This window comes from Ictidomys tridecemlineatus, chromosome 6 (genome assembly GCF_052094955.1).
Source record: "Ictidomys tridecemlineatus isolate mIctTri1 chromosome 6, mIctTri1.hap1, whole genome shotgun sequence".
Lineage (NCBI taxonomy): Eukaryota > Metazoa > Chordata > Mammalia > Rodentia > Sciuridae > Ictidomys > Ictidomys tridecemlineatus.
This window is the reverse complement of record NC_135482.1, coordinates 51,857,829-51,878,877: the sequence shown is the minus strand read 5'-3', so window position 1 is coordinate 51,878,877 and position 21,049 is coordinate 51,857,829. Positions and strand designations below refer to the sequence as shown.

The window sequence follows — 21,049 nt, the reverse complement described above, 5'->3', positions numbered from 1 at the left end:
TCTATAATACCTCTATAATTTGATCTTATTTTCTTTATAGGTGGTTGCTGAAGAAGCCTGGGAAAACCATTTAAAAAGAAACGATTCTATCATAGTAGATATATTTCATGGCCTTTTCAAATCAACTTTGGTTTGTCCTGAATGTGCTAAGATTTCAGTAACATTTGATCCTTTTTGTTACTTGACACTTCCATTGCCCATGAAAAAAGAACGTACTTTGGAAGTTTATTTAGTTAGAATGGATCCACTTACCAAACCTATGCAGGTAAGTAGTGATTATTTTCTTTACATTTGTTACTTTTTATCAAATATTATAGGGTTGAGTACTATATTAAATTAGTTTTGAAGCTGGGCCTGGTGGTATGTGCAATTTAGGAAGCTGAGGCAAGAGGATTATAAGTTCAAGGTCAGCCTGGGCAACTTGGAAGACCCTGTCTCAAAATAAAGTTTTGAAAAGGACTGGGGATGTAGCTCAGTGGTAAAGCACTTGACTAACATGTGCAAGGCCCTGGATTTAATCTCTAGTACTATATGTAAATTAAAAATTAGTGTTGAATCCTAAAGCACAGTTTAGTAATAATGTTTGTGTAGTGTACTATAAGCTTAACACTTTGGAAATTAGTATAATTTTTAGAATCTTGAAAGGATGAAGGATGTCATGTAAAAAGTATTCTCAAAGACTTTTTCTCATCAAAGAAAACAGACATTGTTTTACAATTAGCTTACAAAAATGAGAAATGGAAATTTAGTTAGATTAAAATATTTGATTCAATAATGTTTTAATCTTTAATACTTTGTTTTATCACATATTGTTTATCCTATGCAAAATCACTGGTAGTAGGCATTAATGATCATGTTTGCTTGATTGCATAGTGTAGTGTTATAATTGGACTATTTTCTATTTTGTGAATAAAATTCTATATTTTCTCCCTTCTTTATCAGTGCTTTTCTGAGACTTGACCCCTCCCATCGAAAGTATCTCCTTTCTCTTCCTACCTCCCCTAAATTCTGTTAACAGCACTTAGCAAATTTTATTTTGACCTTTATTTGCTCTTGTTTTTCTTCCCTAGACCATAAGTTATTTGAAGATAGGAGACTTATAAATCTTGTTTTCAATGCTTAATTTGTGTATGTTAATGCAACAGTATACAAGCCGGGCATGGTGATACACGCCTGTAATTTCAGCAACTCTAGGAGGCTGAGATAGGAAGACTCAAGTTCAAGGCCAGCTTTTTAGCAGTTTAGCAAGGCCCTGAACAACTTAGAAAAAAATTTTAAAGGCTGATAATGTAGCTCAGTGTTAAAGTACCCCTGAGTTCAGTCCTTAGAACCCCTCCCCACCAAAAAAAGTATTCACAATGCTGTATTAGGCACAAATAGTATAAAGTTTTGTTCACTAAACAAGGCAGATATGGTCCTACTTCAGAATATTGTTTTCTCTAAATCCTTAGAGTTCCATCCAGATAGCTCAACTTTGTTTGGTGCCTAATAGTCACAAAATCTATATGAAAGTTATGCTCTGAACAAAATTATGATTTTACCACTCAGGCAGGAAAGTGAGTTTAGTTTACTCTTAACAAGAAAAGGATATTTACAATATTCTGAAAAATAGTTATTTCATTCAAGGTAACTGAAGTCTAGTTGTAATAAATAATGCAATCCCATATAAATTTCACCTTTTTTTTTCTGCTTCTTTATGTTTCCTTCATGAACTAATCAAACCTAGTGGCTTTATGTCGGTATTTTGTCAAGTAGTGTTGAACTTACCCTTATCTATGAGCAGGATCAACAAAGACCTGCTTTTACTTTTTACACTTTTTTTCTGTTCATACTTGATAATAATATATATTCTTTAGGTACTCGCTTATTCATTTGTTTGTAAATGCAGATTGTTTACATTATTTTCAGTTCTGTCAGTGTTAAACTATACCCTTACCTCACTAGCTTGTAACTTTGCAAATATATGCCAATGGAGCAAAAGAATATGAAAAATTAGTAAAAATGTATTATAACAACAACAAAAAAAAGTAGATGTTTTATTTATGTTCAGCACATTTATTAAAGACAATACTCTTCCAGGCTAATATTATAAAATAATATGTATTATATAATGACAGGTTATATTAAAGCTACACATTAGCCCTTAAGGTATATGGTGAATGTTCTTCTGTAATTTGCTTTAAATCATTTTTTCAGCATTGTGAATTTCATTGAGTTACTTCTTTACTCACTTGGTGACCAAGAATATTAATTGTGAGAGTTAGGTCCACAATCAACACAGGAATTGGATTTGGGTGTTGTTTAGGTTCTTTTTTAGAGGGATGGGGGTGGTATTTTGTTGTTGTTATTTTTTCCTCTTAAACACAGCTTACGTACAAAGCGATATCCTCATTAACACTATGGTTTAATCAGCTGGTAAGGAAGTGAAATTAGCTAACATCCTGTTACTGAAGTTGATTTAGGTTATATTAGTAATCATATTGAGGATGTATTATCTGTTGCTCTCATACTCTGTAAGGGGTTGGAAATATGAAAGTGTTTCTAATCCTAGTTCTTAAGAAGTTTGTCATAGAGTGTGAGAAGTAGTATGACAGTACCACAGGAGCTCACAGAAAGAATAACCTGCACAAACTGATATACCTGTGATGAATCATGAAGAATGATTAGATTTTAAGTAGGTAGCAGCTGGAAATGAAGATATTATAGGCCAAAAAATTGGCATGTACAAGGCCTGAAGACAAAAGAAGTCATGGCCCTACTTCTAAAAATTATAAGTAGCTAAAAATACGGTAAGCAGGAACTTTACCAATGAGTATCACAAAGACCTATCACAAAGATGTTTGATACCATGATAGGAAATTTGGACTTCTTCCTAAAGCTAGGAAAGCTTTTAAGGTTTTTAATAACCTTTAAAAGCGTAGAGATTATATGGATGTATTTGTGTTTGAGAAATAAGAATCTGGCTAGCACATAGATTAGATAGGAAAGACTTAGATCAGAACTATGAAGACCACAGATAAGAGGCTTTCAAAGTGTTCAGTTGACAAGGGCTTGAAGTTGTGTCAGTATGGCAGTTTGATTGTAAAACTAGTTTTGAATCTAGGAAGTGAAAATGTGTAGATATATTTAAAGATGATTTCACGTTTCCTGGACTAGAGAATTGAGGGCTTAATGGTGCTCTTTGTTTTAATGGGATGTATAGGAAGAATATAAGTCTAAGAAGAAACCTTTTTAGTATTAAACATAATAACATAACCTATTAGTGTTGGATACATTGACTTCAAGATGCAGAAGGAATATTTAGATGGTGATAATCTGATAGGCATTAAGTTTATGTATTCACACTGGAGGAGAAAGACTGTAATTAAGACTTAAATTGAGTAGTGAGCTCTTTGAGAATGGTAGTCAGTGGTTTAAAAGGATGAGATCACTTAAGACTAGAGTGACTCTGATTTATCATCTAAACTAGAACTCTCCTGAAAATAAAAAGGGCCTTTGTTAATAATTATACTAGGATAAGAGTCTAATCCAGGACTGGCCAAAGCAATTGGAGATATATTGTCATTAGTCTAAGGAGTGTATATAGAATCAAGGAAAGGTCTAAGAACAAAATTTTAAAGAACAATATGGAGGGGCCGGTCTGTAGCTTAGTGGCAGAACGCTTGCCTAGCATGCAGAGGCACTGGGTTCAATCCTCAGCACCATATAAAAATAAAGGCATTCTGTCTATCTACAACTACAAAAAAATTTTAATTAAAAAAAAAAGAATATGGAAGAGCTTCTAATTCAATATTATCACAGCAATAGAAAAGAATTAAGAAGTAGTGTTATAAGGAAAGAAACATTTTTAAAGATTGGTGTGGTCAGCAGTCATTCTGCAGAGAGATCAATAAAATAGAGTCTGGTAAAGAGTGAGTTGTGTAGTAGTTTTGGTAATGTTGGCAATAGGTTAAATAAAGGGGTGAAGACAAAAGCCAGAAAATGGGTTGAGAGTGAATGGGAGATAAGGAAGTTATAATAGTGTAGATATTGTTAATAAAGTCATTTATAAAGCAGGGGAAATAAGGGAAAGCAATGAAGGACTATTTTTGTTTTGTTTTTTGAGATGTTTATTGTATTCCAGTGCTTATGCAAAAAAGTCAAGATAATAAGAAAGTCTAGTTGCTAGATTTAGGTCTTAACAGAGGATAGAATTCAGAGCATATAAACTAGGGTTCTCCCTTAATGAGAAGAAAAACACTTATCTTGTATTGCAAGAGACAGGAAAGAAAAAAAAAACCTATATGTCCTCAAGTAATTTTTTAAGGGAACTGGAAATTACAGATTTTTACCACTTGGCAGCTTCCATTTTCTTAGTAAAATAGATGTTCTTCTGAAGGGGAGATACAGTGAAATAGGAGGGCTAAGTAATGGTGAATATTTTAAATAGTAATTGAGAGAAATGAGAAAAACAGCAAATAAGATTCAGAGAATTGTTTCTGGGCAGTGTTAAGGATCAGTTGAGACTGTGGATTTGAAGTTCACTGGCATCTGAAGTTGGGGAGTTTTCTGCAGCTTATCTGAACTGCTTTGAGAAAGTTCAGCAAGAGTGGAACTGAGTAATAGAGGTTAAAGGTTTTATAATGGAATGATTGAGTTGATGAAGAATATGGGGTCGGGATGGAAGTGCATGAAGACAGTAGGGAGAAAATCTGAGTGTCATAAGGACTAGAAATCTCTATAAAAGATAAGAATAGGAAAGAATATGTTTCCAGGTAAAGCAGGTAGTGGTAGTTAGACAATAACCTGCTAGAGTTTAAGGTATCAGAAGCAAAGCAGATTCAGGTGGCAACAAGGCCCAGGAAGTTGACTATACTTGAATGTAAGGATAGATCTTTAAATTGAGAAACTGAGGAAAAATAAGGGGTGGGATGAATCATCTATATGGACATTATCTCCTGGGGTAATGGCAAGATTGGAGGTAGACATTATAAGCCAAATACTGAATACCAAATGAATATAAGAAAACAATTATGAGGTCAGTCTCATCTACTCAGTGTTTTTTTTCCCAGTATAATAAGTTCATTAAAATTTTTTGTGTTTGTTTTTTAGTATAAAGTGGTTGTCCCCAAAATTGGAAATATACTAGATCTTTGCACAGCATTATCTACTTTGTCAGGAGTACCGGCAGATAAGGTAAGATGTTTCTGGGATTGAAGAATTTAAATTGGTGTTTAGTTTCTCGGTGTTAAAAAACCAGCTTAATAGAAATTTATTTCCTTTTAGATGATAGTTACTGATATATACAATCATAGATTTCACAGAATATTCCCTATGGATGAAAACCTTAGTAGTATTATGGAACGGGATGATATTTATGTGTAAGTATGAAATTTATTGTGCAGAGTATTACTTGAAAATAATCAAAAGAAATAACAAGATTTTGAGAGTTTATCGTCCATTGTGTTCTTATAGGTTTGAAATTAACATCAATAGGACAGAAGATACAGAACATGTGATTATTCCTGTTTGCCTAAGAGAAAAATTCAGACACTCAAGTTATACCCACCATACTGGTTCTTCACTTTTTGGTCAACCTTTTCTTATGGCTGTCCCACGAAACAATACTGAAGATAAACTCTATAATCTTCTCCTTTTGAGAATGTGGTAAGTGCCAGACAATTCTACTTCAATAAAATAAGCATGGGAATGAAATACAAGTAAAAAAGTAAACATGCAAGGAACTACCAGAATGTAATTGAACATTATCTCAACTTTGTTTAGCCAGGTAGCAATTTAAAAATCAGATTACAGTCATCTACTTTCATGATCATGAAGAAAATGCATTACTGAGGTTATTTTAAACTCAGTATTATCAATAACTGTGATACATGTGTACACTCTGGAATCATAGCAAATGGCAGAGTCTCATATCTTTATGCGTAGTATTAGCTCAAGAACTCATACTAATTGTCTTAAAAGAATAAATATTCACAATGTATACTCCATTTTTTGCCTTCCTAAAAATCTTGATTTGAATTATATAAGGTAATCATAAACACCATTTGATCCTTTTTAATTTTTTTATAGTTGACATGTTCAGTATTATTTCTTGTATACCTAATTATTGTAGTTTCATAACTCATACATAAAGATCACATTATCCTCATTTTGATCACTAGTGCCACAAAAAATATTATTAAAAATGTTCACATCATATAAAAGCAAGCTTTCTTAGTAATAACATGTATATCATTTAAATGGGAATCTTATAATACTTTAAAGTTGAGAAATTATTTGCCACAAACTTTAATGTATAAAAGACAGATATAACACTCTAGAAGTAAGAAAATATTCTTTTTATAAAGACAAATAAAACACAATTAATTCTACTTATGGAATTGTAAGCTTTGAGTTTTAATTTATTTTTAAATCTACCAAATAACCACTGTTGTTGCATTGAAAAGCTCCATTTTATTGGTAGAGTGGAAAATAGTTTTTAGATCTCTGTAGAATTGAACTTGTTTGATTTCTGATTTTATTAAGCCGATATGTCAAAATATCTACTGAAACTGAAGAAACTGAAGGATCCCTGCATTGCTGTAAAGACCAAAATATTAATGGGAATGGCCCAAATGGCATACATGAAGAAGGTTCACCAAGTAAGACTTTCCTGTTAAATTATTAAAATGTTTCACTTGGATTATTGCCTCAGAGAAAAAATTTTAAAAATGGATATTAAGGAACTAAAAACAAACCATCTGTAAATCTAGGTAAAATAATTATTTCAGAAATGTTAATACTGGATTTATTTAAAGATCTCTAATATCTAAAACTAGGTGAAATGGAAACAGATGAACCAGATGATGAATCCAGCCAGGATCAAGAACTTCCCTCAGAGAATGAAAATAGTCAGTCAGAAGATTCAGTTGGAGGAGATAATGATTCTGAAAATGGATTATGTACTGAGGAAACTTGCAAAGGTCAACTCACGGGACACAAAAAACGATTGTTTACATTCCAGTTCAACAACTTAGGCAATACTGATATCAACTACATCAAAGATGATACAAGGCATATAAGATTTGATGATAGGCAGCTTAGGCTAGATGGTAAGTATTTTTTGTGAAAAAATGACTTGAGCATCAAATTTCAGTAAGTGGGGTTTTTTAAAATATAAAACCATGAAATTCAGCCCAACCATGAAAAATACCATTTATCTATTTTAAAATATTAAATAAAAGGCCTTAATATCTAGGTACACTAAAACATGCAAGTGTTTACTAAAGCAGGGTTTAACTTCATGCTTCAGCTTTGTATCTTTTTGTCTTTTGATCTCACTTTGTTAAAGGCTTGGAAATAGTTATTTGTCCTAATCATCTGTGCAAGTAGAAAAAATTGCTCCTTGTTTATTTTTATATATACCCTAATGTTAAAATATACAAATTTTAGTTGTAAAACACATTGAATTTTAAAGAAAAAAATGTTTTTCACCTTAGAAAGATCTTTTCTTGCTTTGGATTGGGATCCTGAATTGAAAAAAAGATATTTTGATGAAAATGCTGCCGAGGTAAGTTATCACTCAAACACTGCTTTTTTACCTTTTCTTGGCTTACTTTATTCTAATTGCTAGAGTTAACCACACTCTTTTGTACACTTTCTGCTTCCTTGAAATTAGTTTATATTTTGCCATTAAAAATTTGGTCACAAACTTTTTTTCAACTAGAGGGGTTTTGAACATGCTTTTTGTTGACACGTTTTAATTATAGAAGGTCATTTAGGAGTTATTAAAAAGTGTGATAAAAATCTCAGCTGAAATAAGTTTTATGATTCTCTTGAAAGTTTAGGAGTTTTCATTATTATTCATAGTAAGATGGTTTCACTAAAATGAGTTTTGTTTCATTTGTTCTCTTAACTCAAGAAATACTTCTCTTTAGGATTTTGAAAAACATGAAAGCGTGGAATATAAACCTCCTAAAAAACCCTTTGTGAAATTAAAAGACTGCATTGAACTTTTCACAACAAAAGAAAAGCTAGGTGCTGAAGATCCCTGGTAAGAGACAAAGTTAAATAATTGTTTCTAATTATTTTCTTTAAGGCTTTACTCTGAAGTATGTGCTACATCAAGTTGAAAAAACGATTACTAAATATTCTTATTGCTATAAATTTCTGTAATGTAATAGTCTATTAAAAGGGATGGGAGTATCTTCAAAAGTATTATCCCAGTATTAGCTTTAATCTCATTACTATATTTTCCCTAATAGTCATTTTACTATTTATAATTACCTTTTTCCTAAGAGGTTTCAGCTGTGTTGGAAAAAGTTTTTTAGGGAAATTATTTTGTGATATCACTCCATTAAAGTCCAAAGTTTTGACATTTTTCTGATACCTGTGTCTCAACACACATTTGTAATATTATGATACATTCATATCTTTTTTAACATAATGAAATGTAAGTAACCTAGCTCTCATCATTTATTTGAGTATTTATTTGCATATTAGTTTATAATGGTTAGACTTATTTTAAAAATGTATTGAAAATAAAGAGGAGTTGCTGCTAGACTGGTATATATTACTCCTAAAATAATTGCTCACTGAAAATATAGGGTTCCCCCCCACCCTTGGGTTTTGGCTTGTTATTTTTGTTAATGGAGCTACCCATTTATACCTTTTAAATATTTCTTTTTGGTTTTAGGTATTGTCCAAATTGTAAAGAACATCAGCAAGCCACAAAGAAATTGGATTTATGGTCCCTTCCTCCAGTACTTGTGGTACATCTCAAGCGATTTTCATACAGTCGATACATGAGAGATAAATTGGATACTTTAGTTGATTTTCCTATCAAGTAAGTTAAATTGTATTTAATAAACATTGAGCATTCTAACTTTTTTCAAACTAATTTTGATGCTTTTTGTCATTGTATCTTAGTAAAAGATTTGAATTTATTTTTGAGTAGATATAACCATTTTAAGGGTTGATATTTCGCAATTTTTATTCCTAGAGATTTTTCCAAAAACAAAAGTGAAAATATTATTTTTAAATAAATATAACTCACTGTGTCTTGCATTACCTTATGTGTTCATTGACCCCATTTATAATTATAAGATTTTTTATGGACTTAGCGATTTTGTTTTTCCTAGGATTCATTTTATCATTATTCATCAATTATTCCTAAATTTTTTTAAATGACTAAAATATTATAAAAATAGAAAAATGGAATTGCTTAGAATGTTGATTTAATAATGAAATAAATTATCCCTATATGCATTTATCCGTCAGTTTTTCTTGTTGCGTGGTATGACTTCATACTTGTAAAAAGGTATAACAAAGTCTGGAAACCATCTTCATAGTCTCTTTTTGTTTGTTTGTTTGTTTTTTAGCTTTTACTAAACACAGTTAAGAATTCAGGACAAAAAGGGGAACATTGTATTCTCATTCACTTAGTCATGCAGCAGGAAGGACTTCATCACACAATATTTTGTAATAAAGAGCTTGGCATTATCCTGTATTGCAAAAAAGAACATGTGACAGTATTCTTTCATATTTTATGATATTTGTGCACCAAAACTTACTTGAATCAGTTAGTAAGTGGACAAATGCTGAAGGCAGGTGTGTATACAAAAGGGACTGGAAAGGATATAGGTGATTTTAAAAAATTGAAAATATTAATTATTCATTCCACTTATTGAGCAGGAAGAAAAAGGTTATTTATCAAAATTGTGAGCCATTAAAATTTTCAAGAATATAGCATTTTGACAATGTAAATGCAAGAAAACTAGATTCTAATATAGGTATATTTGGAAGTTAGAATTATTGCTTTTGCAGGGCGGGGGTGCTGGGGTTAGAACCCAGGGTCTTACACATGCTAAGGGAGTGCTCTACCAACTGAGCTACACTCCCAGTAGAGTTGTTGCTTTTTAATGATGTGAGTATAAGAACAACAACCAGAAATTATGCAAATGTAAGAACAACAATAATAAACTATTTATAAGATGGTGTGTTCCAAGTTCATGCATATATGATTATGAACAGTCAATTGCATTCAAAGAGTGCTACCCATTTCTGGTATATAGGTTATCAAAATCAGGAAAATGTGGAATAAAAATGGTCTTCAATTGACTTGATTGATAGATATTGGGAATTGAACTTAGGTGTACTTCAATTGACTTGATTGATAGATACTAGGAATTGAACTTAGGCGAGCTACATCCTCAGTCCTTGTTATTTTTTATTTTGAGTCAGAATCTCACTCAGTTGCTGAGGCAGACCTCAAATTTGTAATCCCGCCTCAGCATCTGAGTAGCTGGGATTACAGACATTCTTGATGTTCTAGTGTCTAGCTTAATTTTTAAAAACTCATAAGAAAGTTGTTTTTCACTCTCCCTTTATTTTTTGCTGTATAAATCATTCCTAAAAATTATTTTAAAATAAAAAGCTAGACATGGTGGCACATGCCTGTAATCCCAGTGGCTCGGGAGGCTGAGGCAGGAGGATCTCGAGTTCAAAGCCAACCTCAGCAATGGTGAGGCACTAGGCAACTCAGTGAGACCCTGTCTCTAAATAAAATACAAAATAGGGCTGGGGATGTGGCTCAGTGGTTGAGTGAGTGTCCCTGATGCTCAATCCCGAGAACCAAAATAAATAAATTAGTTGATTAAATAAAAACAATTCATTGGATCAAAATGATAATGAGTTACTTGACTCTTGATAATTTCTTTGGTGAAAAATATAGAGAGAGGCAACACTGGCAGAAGGGAATAGAATTCATTGCATTTCAAAGAAAAAATGAATTTATTATATTTAGGGAAAACATAACACTAACTTCATTTCTCTTTAAAAAAACAGTGACTTGGATATGTCGGAATTCTTAATTAATCCAAATGCAGGTCCTTGCCGATATAATTTGATTGCTGTTTCCAACCATTATGGAGGGATGGGAGGTGGACACTGTAAGTTGACAGTTTATATTTTAACCTGATGATGATGTTCGAATAACTATTGATTTTTTTTTTCCTTAATTTATTACTTCTGGTAAAATGTCAGATGGGTCTTTCATATAATAGTTATACAATATTGATTAATGAATGAATCAGCTTTTGAACCCTTTTCTTTTAAATATAAAAAGAAAGGATTGAGTTAATCATTCTCCGCATTGTCAGTTGAAGGCACTGGAAGAAGTGTCACTGGTCCATTTGGGGTTCCTCTTCTCCATTGTTTTTCCCTTCTCTTTGTAACATGTTTAATGCATGTGCTATAAACCATGCATATTTGCTCACTTTTGTAATTGCTACTGTACTACAGATCTCAGCAGATCTTGCTTGTTTTCTTTATACTTTTGTTATCTATTTTGTCCATTGCTCCTCACTACTCATGGTTTACATTCACCATATTTTATCTCTGCATTCACCATATGGTGGATATCCAACTTGCCTTTGAGACTGGTAAATATTATTGTTTCTGGTCTGTTACATGAAAATTTCTTTGAACTGTGTACTCAGATGAAACTGCCAGGTTTAAATGAGTGTTTAAATACTGCCAGATTTCTTTCCATGTTGAAACTAACAAATCCACCCTCTCCTCCACTTGATAGGTTTTTCTATTGAATGATCTTTGCATTCTTGGGATGATCCTACTTGTCTTTTTGTGGTTTTTGATACACAGTAGAATTTTATTAACTAATTAAGATTGTTAAAATTTCATAAGTTCAGTGGTCTTATAATTTTTTATATTGTTATTTGACTTTGAAATCAAAATTATAGCCGTAAAACAGATAGGATGCCATACTCTTTTTCTGTATCCTTTTCATCTAGGTTTTCCAGTATACTTCAGAATGGTTTATAATACTTTTATCCTATGTTTTTGTCCCTTTTTTCATTCTTTTCTTTTTTTATCAATTCTTCCAGAAGTTCACTTTTCATCTTATTAATTTGTTAATTGTACTTATTGTCTCATTTCATTTTTACCTTGATGACAGTTTTCTTCTTGTTACTTTGGTTCAGATTAACAAACTCAAAATACACAGTGGCAGAGCTTACTTAAATTTAAGAACAGATATAGAGGCTGGAGATATAACTCAGTTGGTAGAGTGCTTGCCTTGCATGCACAAGGCCCTGAGTTCAATCCCCAGCATCACAAAAAAGAAATAAAGAACACATATAGGAAAAGAAACAACATAACATAGACACAAACTGTTTAACAGAGGTCCTAGGTAATTGGTTGTCATTTTATGTTGCTATTTTTCTAACTTCTTGGGTTGACCGCTTAACTTTTTGCTTTCCACTGTTTTTGAAACTATATTGAAAGCTATAATTAAAACTATAAACTTCCTATTAATATTCCCTTAGGTCTTGGTGATAGATTTTTATTATCTTTTAATACTGTGATTTTTTAAATTTCCTTTTGATTTTCTACTAGCCCAGGGTCATTTAATTATTTGCTTAATTTTTAAGTACATGGGGTTTTTTTTGTAACAATTGGGAGCTTTGTCTATATTAATCTTTAAGAGTTTGAAGCTTTGACAGTAGCCTAATACATGGTTTCTTTAAATTTTCATACATTTGAAAAAAAAAATGTTATCCATTGAGACATAAATCCATGTTTCTTCTTTTAAATATTTTTTTTTAGTTGTATATAGACACAATGCCTTTATTTATTTTTATGTGGTGCTGAGGATCAAACCCAATGCTTCACATATGCTAGGCAGGGCTCTACCTCTGAGCTACAACCCCAGGCCCCCTTATGTTTCTAAATAGTTTTGTCAGTTGTACCCAACTCATTACACTGTATGATTATTTTTTATGTTCATTCTATTCTGAGAGAAATTTATCAAGACTCCTATTTAAAGTGTTGATTTGGTCTGTTTCTCCTGATAGTTTTATTGGTTGTTTTGCATTAATAGTTATATTCATTTTTACAATGGTTAGCTCTTCTCTCTGTGTAGTTCCTTTTGCTGGGATTTGGCTTTCTTTTGATTCAATCCTCTAATTGGCTAACTTTTGTTGGAGATTTGTCTCTTATATAATTCACAAGATTGTTCAATCTTGACTTTTTACTCAGCCTGAGAATATGTTTTGCTTCACAGTGGTCTTGAATTCAGATTAACAAACACAACACACAATATGTTTCATCCAGCAAAGAGTTTACTTAGATTTAAGAAAGGATATAGAACAGAATTCAACATGTACAGAAGTTGTTTGTCAAAAGTCCTAGGTAATTGGAAGGGGAAAAATTGGGAAAGGCTGTACTCAAAGGAAGCTATTCAGTGCATGGCTGTTTTCCTCAACTCCTTGAAAAACTAGTTTTTTATCAGAGTACATGAATGAGTATTGCCACACTAGTTGTCAAATGTTTTGTTAATCCAGCAAGTTTATAAGTCTTGTAAACAACAACATGCCTTTGATTCAGGAGACCTGAGTATTACTGATAATCTCTGACAAAGAATCAGGCAATGGTTGTCCCATGTGTGAAATTTAAAAACATTATTTTAATCTGTCTTCTTATTGCTGCCTCTAGCCAGGCTTTTTTGTTTTTTGTTTTGTTTTGTTTTGTTTTAAGTTTGACTTTCACTTCCCTCTTACAGCTTTTTTCATGGTTGATTTTTGGGAGGGGAAACAAACAGCAGTCCAAATATTAGACATTTATTTCACATGGTAGGTGCTTAGTAAATATTGTTAATAGAGTTTAAGCTATTGAGTAGATGATTATAGAGTTTTGAGAATTCCCTAGATCATTTTAGTCATAGAAGTGATTTTATTTTCTCATTAGATACTGCTTTTGCAAAAAATAAAGATGATGGAAAATGGTACTATTTTGATGACAGTAGTGTCTCCACTGCATCTGAAGACCAAATTGTGGTAAGTATATTATGTATTTCCCAAAAATTGTGGGCTCAACTGTTTTTAAGAAATGAATAAGAATTCGAAAAATGGAAGGGATGATGGTGTAGTTCATTGATAGAGGACATGCTTAGTTAGCATATATGGGTTCAATCCCTATCTTGTACACTGCCCCACCACAATAAAAAAGGCAAATTAATAAAAGGGGCCCATGGAACACTATTGTATATATTCTAGCATGCCTAGTAGCTAAGAGACACTTGCTCTGATTTAAAGAAACATAAAATTGTGCCCTAAATGGACGCTTGTCTTCAAATTTGCCCATAACAAAAGCACAAAATGCAGTCTGAAAATTTTTTATGTAACTTGTACAATGGAGTTTCTAATGAAAATTAGTTTTCCTCTAAAAAGTAGGTCAGCTCTTAACATTTTAGATATTGACTACTTACAAGTCAAAATCCTTTAAAGCCTTACCATACCTATGATCTTTAAAGCCTAAGACAATTAGACATTTAAGTTCAAAATGACATAATCTTTTAAAAATTATTAACTTCTTTTAAACAATACAATTTTTAAAAGATTAACTCCTTTTGTATGCTTGTTACTCTGGTATTCTGTGACTAGTAGAAAAATAAGAATGTTACATCTGTTTACGCTGGCATTCATTTATCATCACATTTGTTGTGCTTTACATCTGAGCAGATTTTTATTTTCAGATGTTGAGATGGAAAATGACTAGTATGTTTTTAGAAGAAAGTTAAAAATTGTTTAATAAGGGTTTATTTTTCTATAAATTTTGCAGCTCTATAAATTTTACCCATTGTTAGAATATACAAAGAGTGAGAAATATTGTATTTGCTCATATGATAGTATTATTCAAAAGGCTTTCTGTTGATGTGAGAAAAACTAACTTACTTATTTCCCAGATTAAATTATATTCCCTGAGGGGAAAGACTAACTTTTTAGTTTTTGATGCTTTAAAGTCTTCAGTTTATAAAAGCAAATTGATAAATTTCTGAGCCAAATTATTGGCATAGTTTTATTCTGTCCTTGCATGAATAGCACTGAAATGTTTGTTTCTCTCTTCCCTTTTTCTCTCCTTCCCCGTGTGTGTGTGTGTGTGTGTGTGTGTGTGTGTGTGTGTGTGTGTGTACAGTCATATATTACTTAAAATAGGAACACATTCTGAGAATGCATTGTTAGGTGATTTGTTGTATAAATAGCATAGATTATTCTTACACAAACATAGATGATTTAGCCTACTACACACTTAGATTATATTATAATCTTACATGATGACCATCATATATGCTTTCCATCATTGACCAAAATGTCATTCTATGGTGTGTGCCTAAGTTAACATTTCCAGTTTATATTTAAACTCCTCATTCTTTTGTCCTCAGTTTTTTTCTGTTCTCTTTTATCTCCTAGCCCAAATATCCTAAAATTGTCAACATCCCATCCTTCAAAGTCTCTTTAACATTATTGCCCTAATCTCCCTTTCAAGTAATTTATCTTATTTATATACACTACATGAATTTGATTTTGCCATGCATTTAATAATGATGGTTCTTTGTATGTGTGTGTACATACACACAATCATGGGTCACTTAACACTTAACAGGGATACATTCTAAGAAATGCATCTCTAGGTGATTTGTTATGGATGTGTGGTGTCTTTTATATGTAGGACTCTATTACAAGCAGCATTAAAAGACAACTATATCTCTTCTTGGTAGTGCACACCTGTAACACCAACGATTCAGGAGGCTGAGGCAGTAGGATCGAAAGTTCAAGGCCAGGCCTAGCAGTTTAGCTAGACACTATCTCAGAATAAAAAATTTAAAATGTGCTGGGGTTGGAGCTCAGTGGTAAAGCACCACGGTGTACAATCCCCAGTACCTTAAAAAAAAAAATAATAAGACAACTAACCAAGTTAATAATTGTGTTATAAGTACCATTAAATATTTTACGAAGGTTACACCTGAGACAGCTGTCTCAACTCAGATTTGGAGTTTAAGCAAATAAGACTAAGGAAATCCTCATAGTGAAAGTGCTGTTTGACCTGAGTCTACTAATACAAATGAGTAAATTAAGGAAGCAAAGGGGTTCTAAACAAGAAGAACAATACTGCAAAAGAAAGGAGACATTAGGGCAGGATGTTTTAAGGGCACAAAATGTTCTTGTAGGAATATGGGGAAGTAATTAGGCTAGAGATAAATTTAAGTCTTAAAGAAAATCAGCACCCCAGTTTTTAAATGTTTCTTTAAAGACTGAAAAAACAGCCAGGTGTGGTGTGGTACACATCTGTTATCCCAGTGGCTTGGGAGGCTGAAGCAGGAGGATCATGAGTTCAAAGCCAGCCTCTGAAATTAGCAAGGCTTGTCTCAATTAGCAACACCCTGTCTCAAAATAAAAACTAAAAAGGGCAGGGGATATGGCTCCTTGGTTATATACCTCTGAGCTCACAATCCCTGGTACAAAAAAAGAAAAGAAAAAAAAGACTGAAACCATTAGATGATTGTTAAGCAGTAGAGTGACATTATTAAATTTGTATCTTAACTTCTCTACAAGAACATTTAGATTTAAAGCACTTGAGTAGAGAAAGTAGAAAGTCCATACAGAAGGCTGTCACAATTAACTTAATCAAATTAGTGGTAGTGCCAGTACAGACAAGGGGAGAGTGAATTTGAGAGAGATTTACAGTATAAAATAAATAAAATTTTATAAATAATGATGTAGAGATACAGGAGGGGAAAATTGAAAGTGACTCTTAACAATCGAGATTGGGAATTTAGGAAGAAAATTTGCTGTGTAGTTTGAAGTACCTATATGATAGTTATCTTGTAGAAATTTCTATTAGGTAGTTGTATTAATAAGATGAGTTCAGAGGGTGATAACTGGTTTAAATTATAAATTTGAGGAGTTCAGAGTTGATAACTGGTTTAAATTATAAATTTGAGTTGTCGGGTAGAAATTGAAGCCAAAAGCTTGAATTAGTTATCTAGTGAGGGGATACAAATTGAGAAAGAGAGTTGAGCTGAGTGCAAAACATAAAGGTTAGGATTTAATGAAGCCACAGAATAGTCTGAGAAGAAACCTGAAGAGATAGTAGAAGATCTAAAGAGAACTGGTGTCGGGCTGGGGATGTGGCTCAAGTGGTAGCACGCTCGCCTGGCATGCGTGTGGCCCAGGTTCGATCCTCAGCACCATATACAAACAAAGATGTTGTGTCTGCCGAGAACTAAAAAATAAATATTAAAAAAAATTAAAAAAAAAAAAAAAGAACTGGTGTCACAGAAGCCAAAAACTGATGGGAAAAGTAGTAGGTAGGACATTAAATACTATAGAGAAATTCGCCATTTACGTTGTTGTTCAGAGGTTATTGGCCCAGTGAAAGTCAACTTATTAAAATGGTTTGGGCAAAAGTTAGATTACATTGCATTGAGTTTGTGTGAGAGTGAGTTATGGGTATAGACGACCTTATCAGCCTAGTTGTAAGGAAGAAAGAAGTATGTGGCATCTAGAAGGGAGGTAGAATGGTAGGGGATTTATCATGAAAAAAAACTTAAGTATTTTTTAATGCCAAAGAGAAAAAGTCTAGAAGATAAAGTCTCATTAAAATACACAATGAGTGGGGCGTGGTGGCACACACCTGTAATCCCAGCAGCTTGGGAGGTTGAGACAGGAGAATCACCAGTTCAAAGCCAGCCTCAGCAATTTAACAAGACCCTGTCTCAAAATAAAAAATAAAGTGGGCTAGGAATGTGACTCAGTGGTTAAGTACCCCAAGGTTAAATCCCAGTACCAAATAAAATAAAAAGATACATAGTGATTGGGTGGAGGGGGATGCTCAGCAATAGAGTGCTTACCTAGTACTCATGAGGAGGCCCTGGGTTGAATCCCCAGCAGCACCACAAGCATACCCCCATCATACACACACACAGAAAAACACAGTGGTAATTGATGGAAAATGTCCTTAATACAGTAGAAGAAGTTGGACTATAGAGCAAACATGGGATGAAACAATTATTAGATAAAAAGCTCACCTTTTCCTTAGAGTCAAAAGGAAGACATAGAATTCTATTTCATGTTAGAGTAACTAGGTTAATCTATTCTATAGTTGTTTATTTCTTAATCCAAATAACAAAAAAATTTTAATCTAAGCATTTTTCCTTTACATGTAGAAATCATCTTATATTTACTTAATTTTAGTAACTTCAATTTGACCATGTGTTTTTTTTTTCTATTTGATTTGGGCCTCGTTAACAAAATTGATACCAGGTATAATACTCATATATAGTTAATGTATTCTTTAAGAATTGTGATCATTTTAACATCCTTTATTTGTTTTGACAGTCCAAGGCAGCGTATGTACTCTTCTACCAGAGACAAGACACTTTCAGTGGAACTGGCTTTTTTCCTCTTGACCGAGAAACTAAAGGTGCTTCAGCTGCCACAGGCATCCCATTAGAAAGTGATGAAGATAGCAATGATAATGACAATGATATAGAAAATGAAAACTGTATGCACACTAATTAATGAAAGTCCTAGAAGCCATAAAAGAGAGACTTCCTGCTGGTGGTATCTATGGAAATGAAGTTACCCACCACATTAAAACAAGTCTGAGATGGGGAGTTTCAGATAACCGAATGTAAATCCTTTATCAGATTTTAACTTGTGCAGTACTTGAAGTGAAACACAATGAAAACTTTAACAGAAATTGTCTCATAATACATTTACAGTCTTGTATTTACAAGCTAAATATATATAGGAAATCACAAATAAATCCCTTTTAAGTTTGCTGCTGTTTTGATGAATTATGTTTTCTTTAATTTTTTGGATGTGAGTTGATGACAAATGTTAAATTTGTGGATGTTGGTCATTTATTTTGCTCTGATTATACTGCAAGGAAACTATGAACTTAGTTTTTGGATAATCTAGTTCATGTGCATTAGGCTGCCATATATACTACTATAATGTTTAGCTGCAGTATCAATATGGCCTAAATACTGCAGTAGTGCTGGAAAACCAAATTTTCAAATCTATCCCTGGTAATCAATATGGGCCTATTAAAAAACCAAGAAACAATCTTGATAAGTCATTTCCTTTTTTAGTATCATTAAATATCCAGTCTATTATGTTCATCTTATTGCCACTATGGAAACAGGTTCTAGAATTCACACTACATTCTAAAATCATTTTTCAGTTACATGTAAGTATTTTTTACTGATATTGGAATCTTAGATATTCAAATTTTTCTTTACATGCTGTAAGATGCTGTCTTTAATCTGGTGTTGGTCCAAAACTAAATTTTTGCTGCCTGTTTTTCCCCCATTTTTTGGTAATTTGGCAAGTTTTAGCTCTCCCAATTATTGTAATATAAGGACATACTTAGTAGTATTCTGTATCCATAATAATAACTGCATCAAGCTTAGATGAGAGTTTTTTTTTTCATATACTAGCCTTTAAATCATTAATTGACAATTGGCTATAAAGGTAGGTCTGTTAACTTTCTTTGTGTGTTCCTGATGGAATTCACCATAGCCTTACAGCTTTTCTCAGAAGGTAACTTGTTATAAGAGCAATGGCATTTGCATGTTCCAGAGTCAGAACCTGTACAGTATATAAAGCATACAAACCTTGAATTTGATTTTAGTTCACCACATTCAAGGATCCAGGATGCCAAATATATGTGTGAACATTTGAAGCATTTTCATTTGCTGCTTTTTTCCCTTTGATCTAGTTGAAAGAATGTATTGTCGATTGGCATACAAAACTGCCTTTAATAGAAAATCTAAATGCTGGGGCACATTTCACATATCGACTACCTGAGAAATTGCTTTGTGTCCCACTGTTAATAAAGCAAAAAGTATAATGTTCTTCACTTGAACTAATCAAATACAATAGATTATAAATTGTGTATTGTAAATAAAAGTTCACTCTGTGAGTGCACATTTTGGTAAATTATTTATTTATGTTAGCATTTTAAAGTAAAGGAAAAAAATTGCATTTGACCAGGATAAATGAGGTATGTTAATCATGGCTTTGCTTTATACCTTGATATTAAAGCTGGTTTTTCATCCTGGTATTTTAAAAGCTGCTTTGGGTTTTTTTTCTTTTTTCTTTCTTTCTTTCCTTTTTTTTTAATGTAAACTAACCTCCTGCATGACAGAGGTTAAAATTTTGTCTGCACTTGGGTTCACTTGAGTTTACATTTGAAATGTGCATGTTTATTTATACAGATTTCAATAAAGCTATTCAAGGCCTTATTTAGTCTTTTATTTCTTACTCTGAATATTTTGATAAAATTTTTGTATGAGTAGACGACTGTATGCTAGACTTTTTAATTATAATATAGTTAATATTAGACAGGAAAGCATGTCAGAACAAAGTGAATCCTACTATTAAAACATGTTTTAAAGTAGATGTTTTTAACTAAAAAAAAAATGTTTGTATACCTGCCAATCACTGTTCTGGAGTCTGGAGATAGAGAGTAAACAAATAATCTCTGCCCCCACAGAGCTTACATTCTTTCTGCCCTCCACTAATTAATAGATTATATTATTTTTTTTAAGTTTAGAAAAGGTCCAAGTGAACTTTTTCAAGACCTAGATTTAGTCTTTACCCCAATTCTCCATAGAGACCACTTCCTTTTTTTATGCCTGTCATTAATAATAATTAATAACACCATTGAATATGTCAAACTCAAATGTCATTTTTAGCTGCAAAAAATAACTTTAAAATTGTGCAAAAGGATAATAATATAACATTAAAAGTAGATATCCATAGGTAATACAGGGTAGTACAAATATATCTAGGTTAGAATTCTTCTAGCCTTGCCAGTTAGTAATTATTTACTATGGACCAAGCATTTTAGTAAAGTGCTTACATACATTATCTCAATGCTACAACAGATATGTGGTAGGGACAGTCATCATCCTCATGTTTCATATGGAGAAACCAAGATATGAAGCATTTAAGTAATATCCCCAAGTTCACACAATTACTATGTGGTACGGTATTCTAAAGATATATACTACCTCTCACTGTGTTAAAATGTCTGCCTCAGGATTGTTGAGAGTTAATTTGAGATCGTGTATTTTATGGGAAAGAGATTTGTAAACTGTGTGATATCCTCATTAAAAGTTTCTTTAGTCTGAATGGAAAATCATCTTGAAGTCTAATGGCTTTGCTTCCAAAAGTATTCTTCTTATTTAATACTGGCTAGAATA

General features: G+C 32.4%; 1 protein-coding gene across 4 annotated transcripts in view; it reads left to right on the top strand.

The window, feature by feature from the left end:
- The window catches only part of Usp15 (ubiquitin specific peptidase 15), a 116,328-nt gene extending 96,242 nt beyond the window's left edge, over nt 1-20,086 (top strand). For all 4 annotated transcript variants that reach the window (XM_005328683.5, XM_005328682.5, XM_040280392.2 and 1 more), the window contains 12 exons: nt 41-265; nt 5,092-5,175; nt 5,266-5,360; nt 5,455-5,646; nt 6,526-6,641; nt 6,819-7,091; nt 7,479-7,549; nt 7,917-8,032; nt 8,675-8,824; nt 10,825-10,928; nt 13,744-13,832; nt 18,174-20,086. In XM_005328683.5, the coding sequence (XP_005328740.2) occupies nt 41-265; nt 5,092-5,175; nt 5,266-5,360; nt 5,455-5,646; nt 6,526-6,641; nt 6,819-7,091; nt 7,479-7,549; nt 7,917-8,032; nt 8,675-8,824; nt 10,825-10,928; nt 13,744-13,832; nt 18,174-18,356 (1,698 nt within the window). In that variant the 3' untranslated portion in view covers nt 18,357-20,086. The remainder of the gene's footprint in view (nt 1-40; nt 266-5,091; nt 5,176-5,265; nt 5,361-5,454; nt 5,647-6,525; nt 6,642-6,818; nt 7,092-7,478; nt 7,550-7,916; nt 8,033-8,674; nt 8,825-10,824; nt 10,929-13,743; nt 13,833-18,173) is intronic.
- The last annotated feature ends 963 nt before the right edge of the window (nt 20,087-21,049 follow it).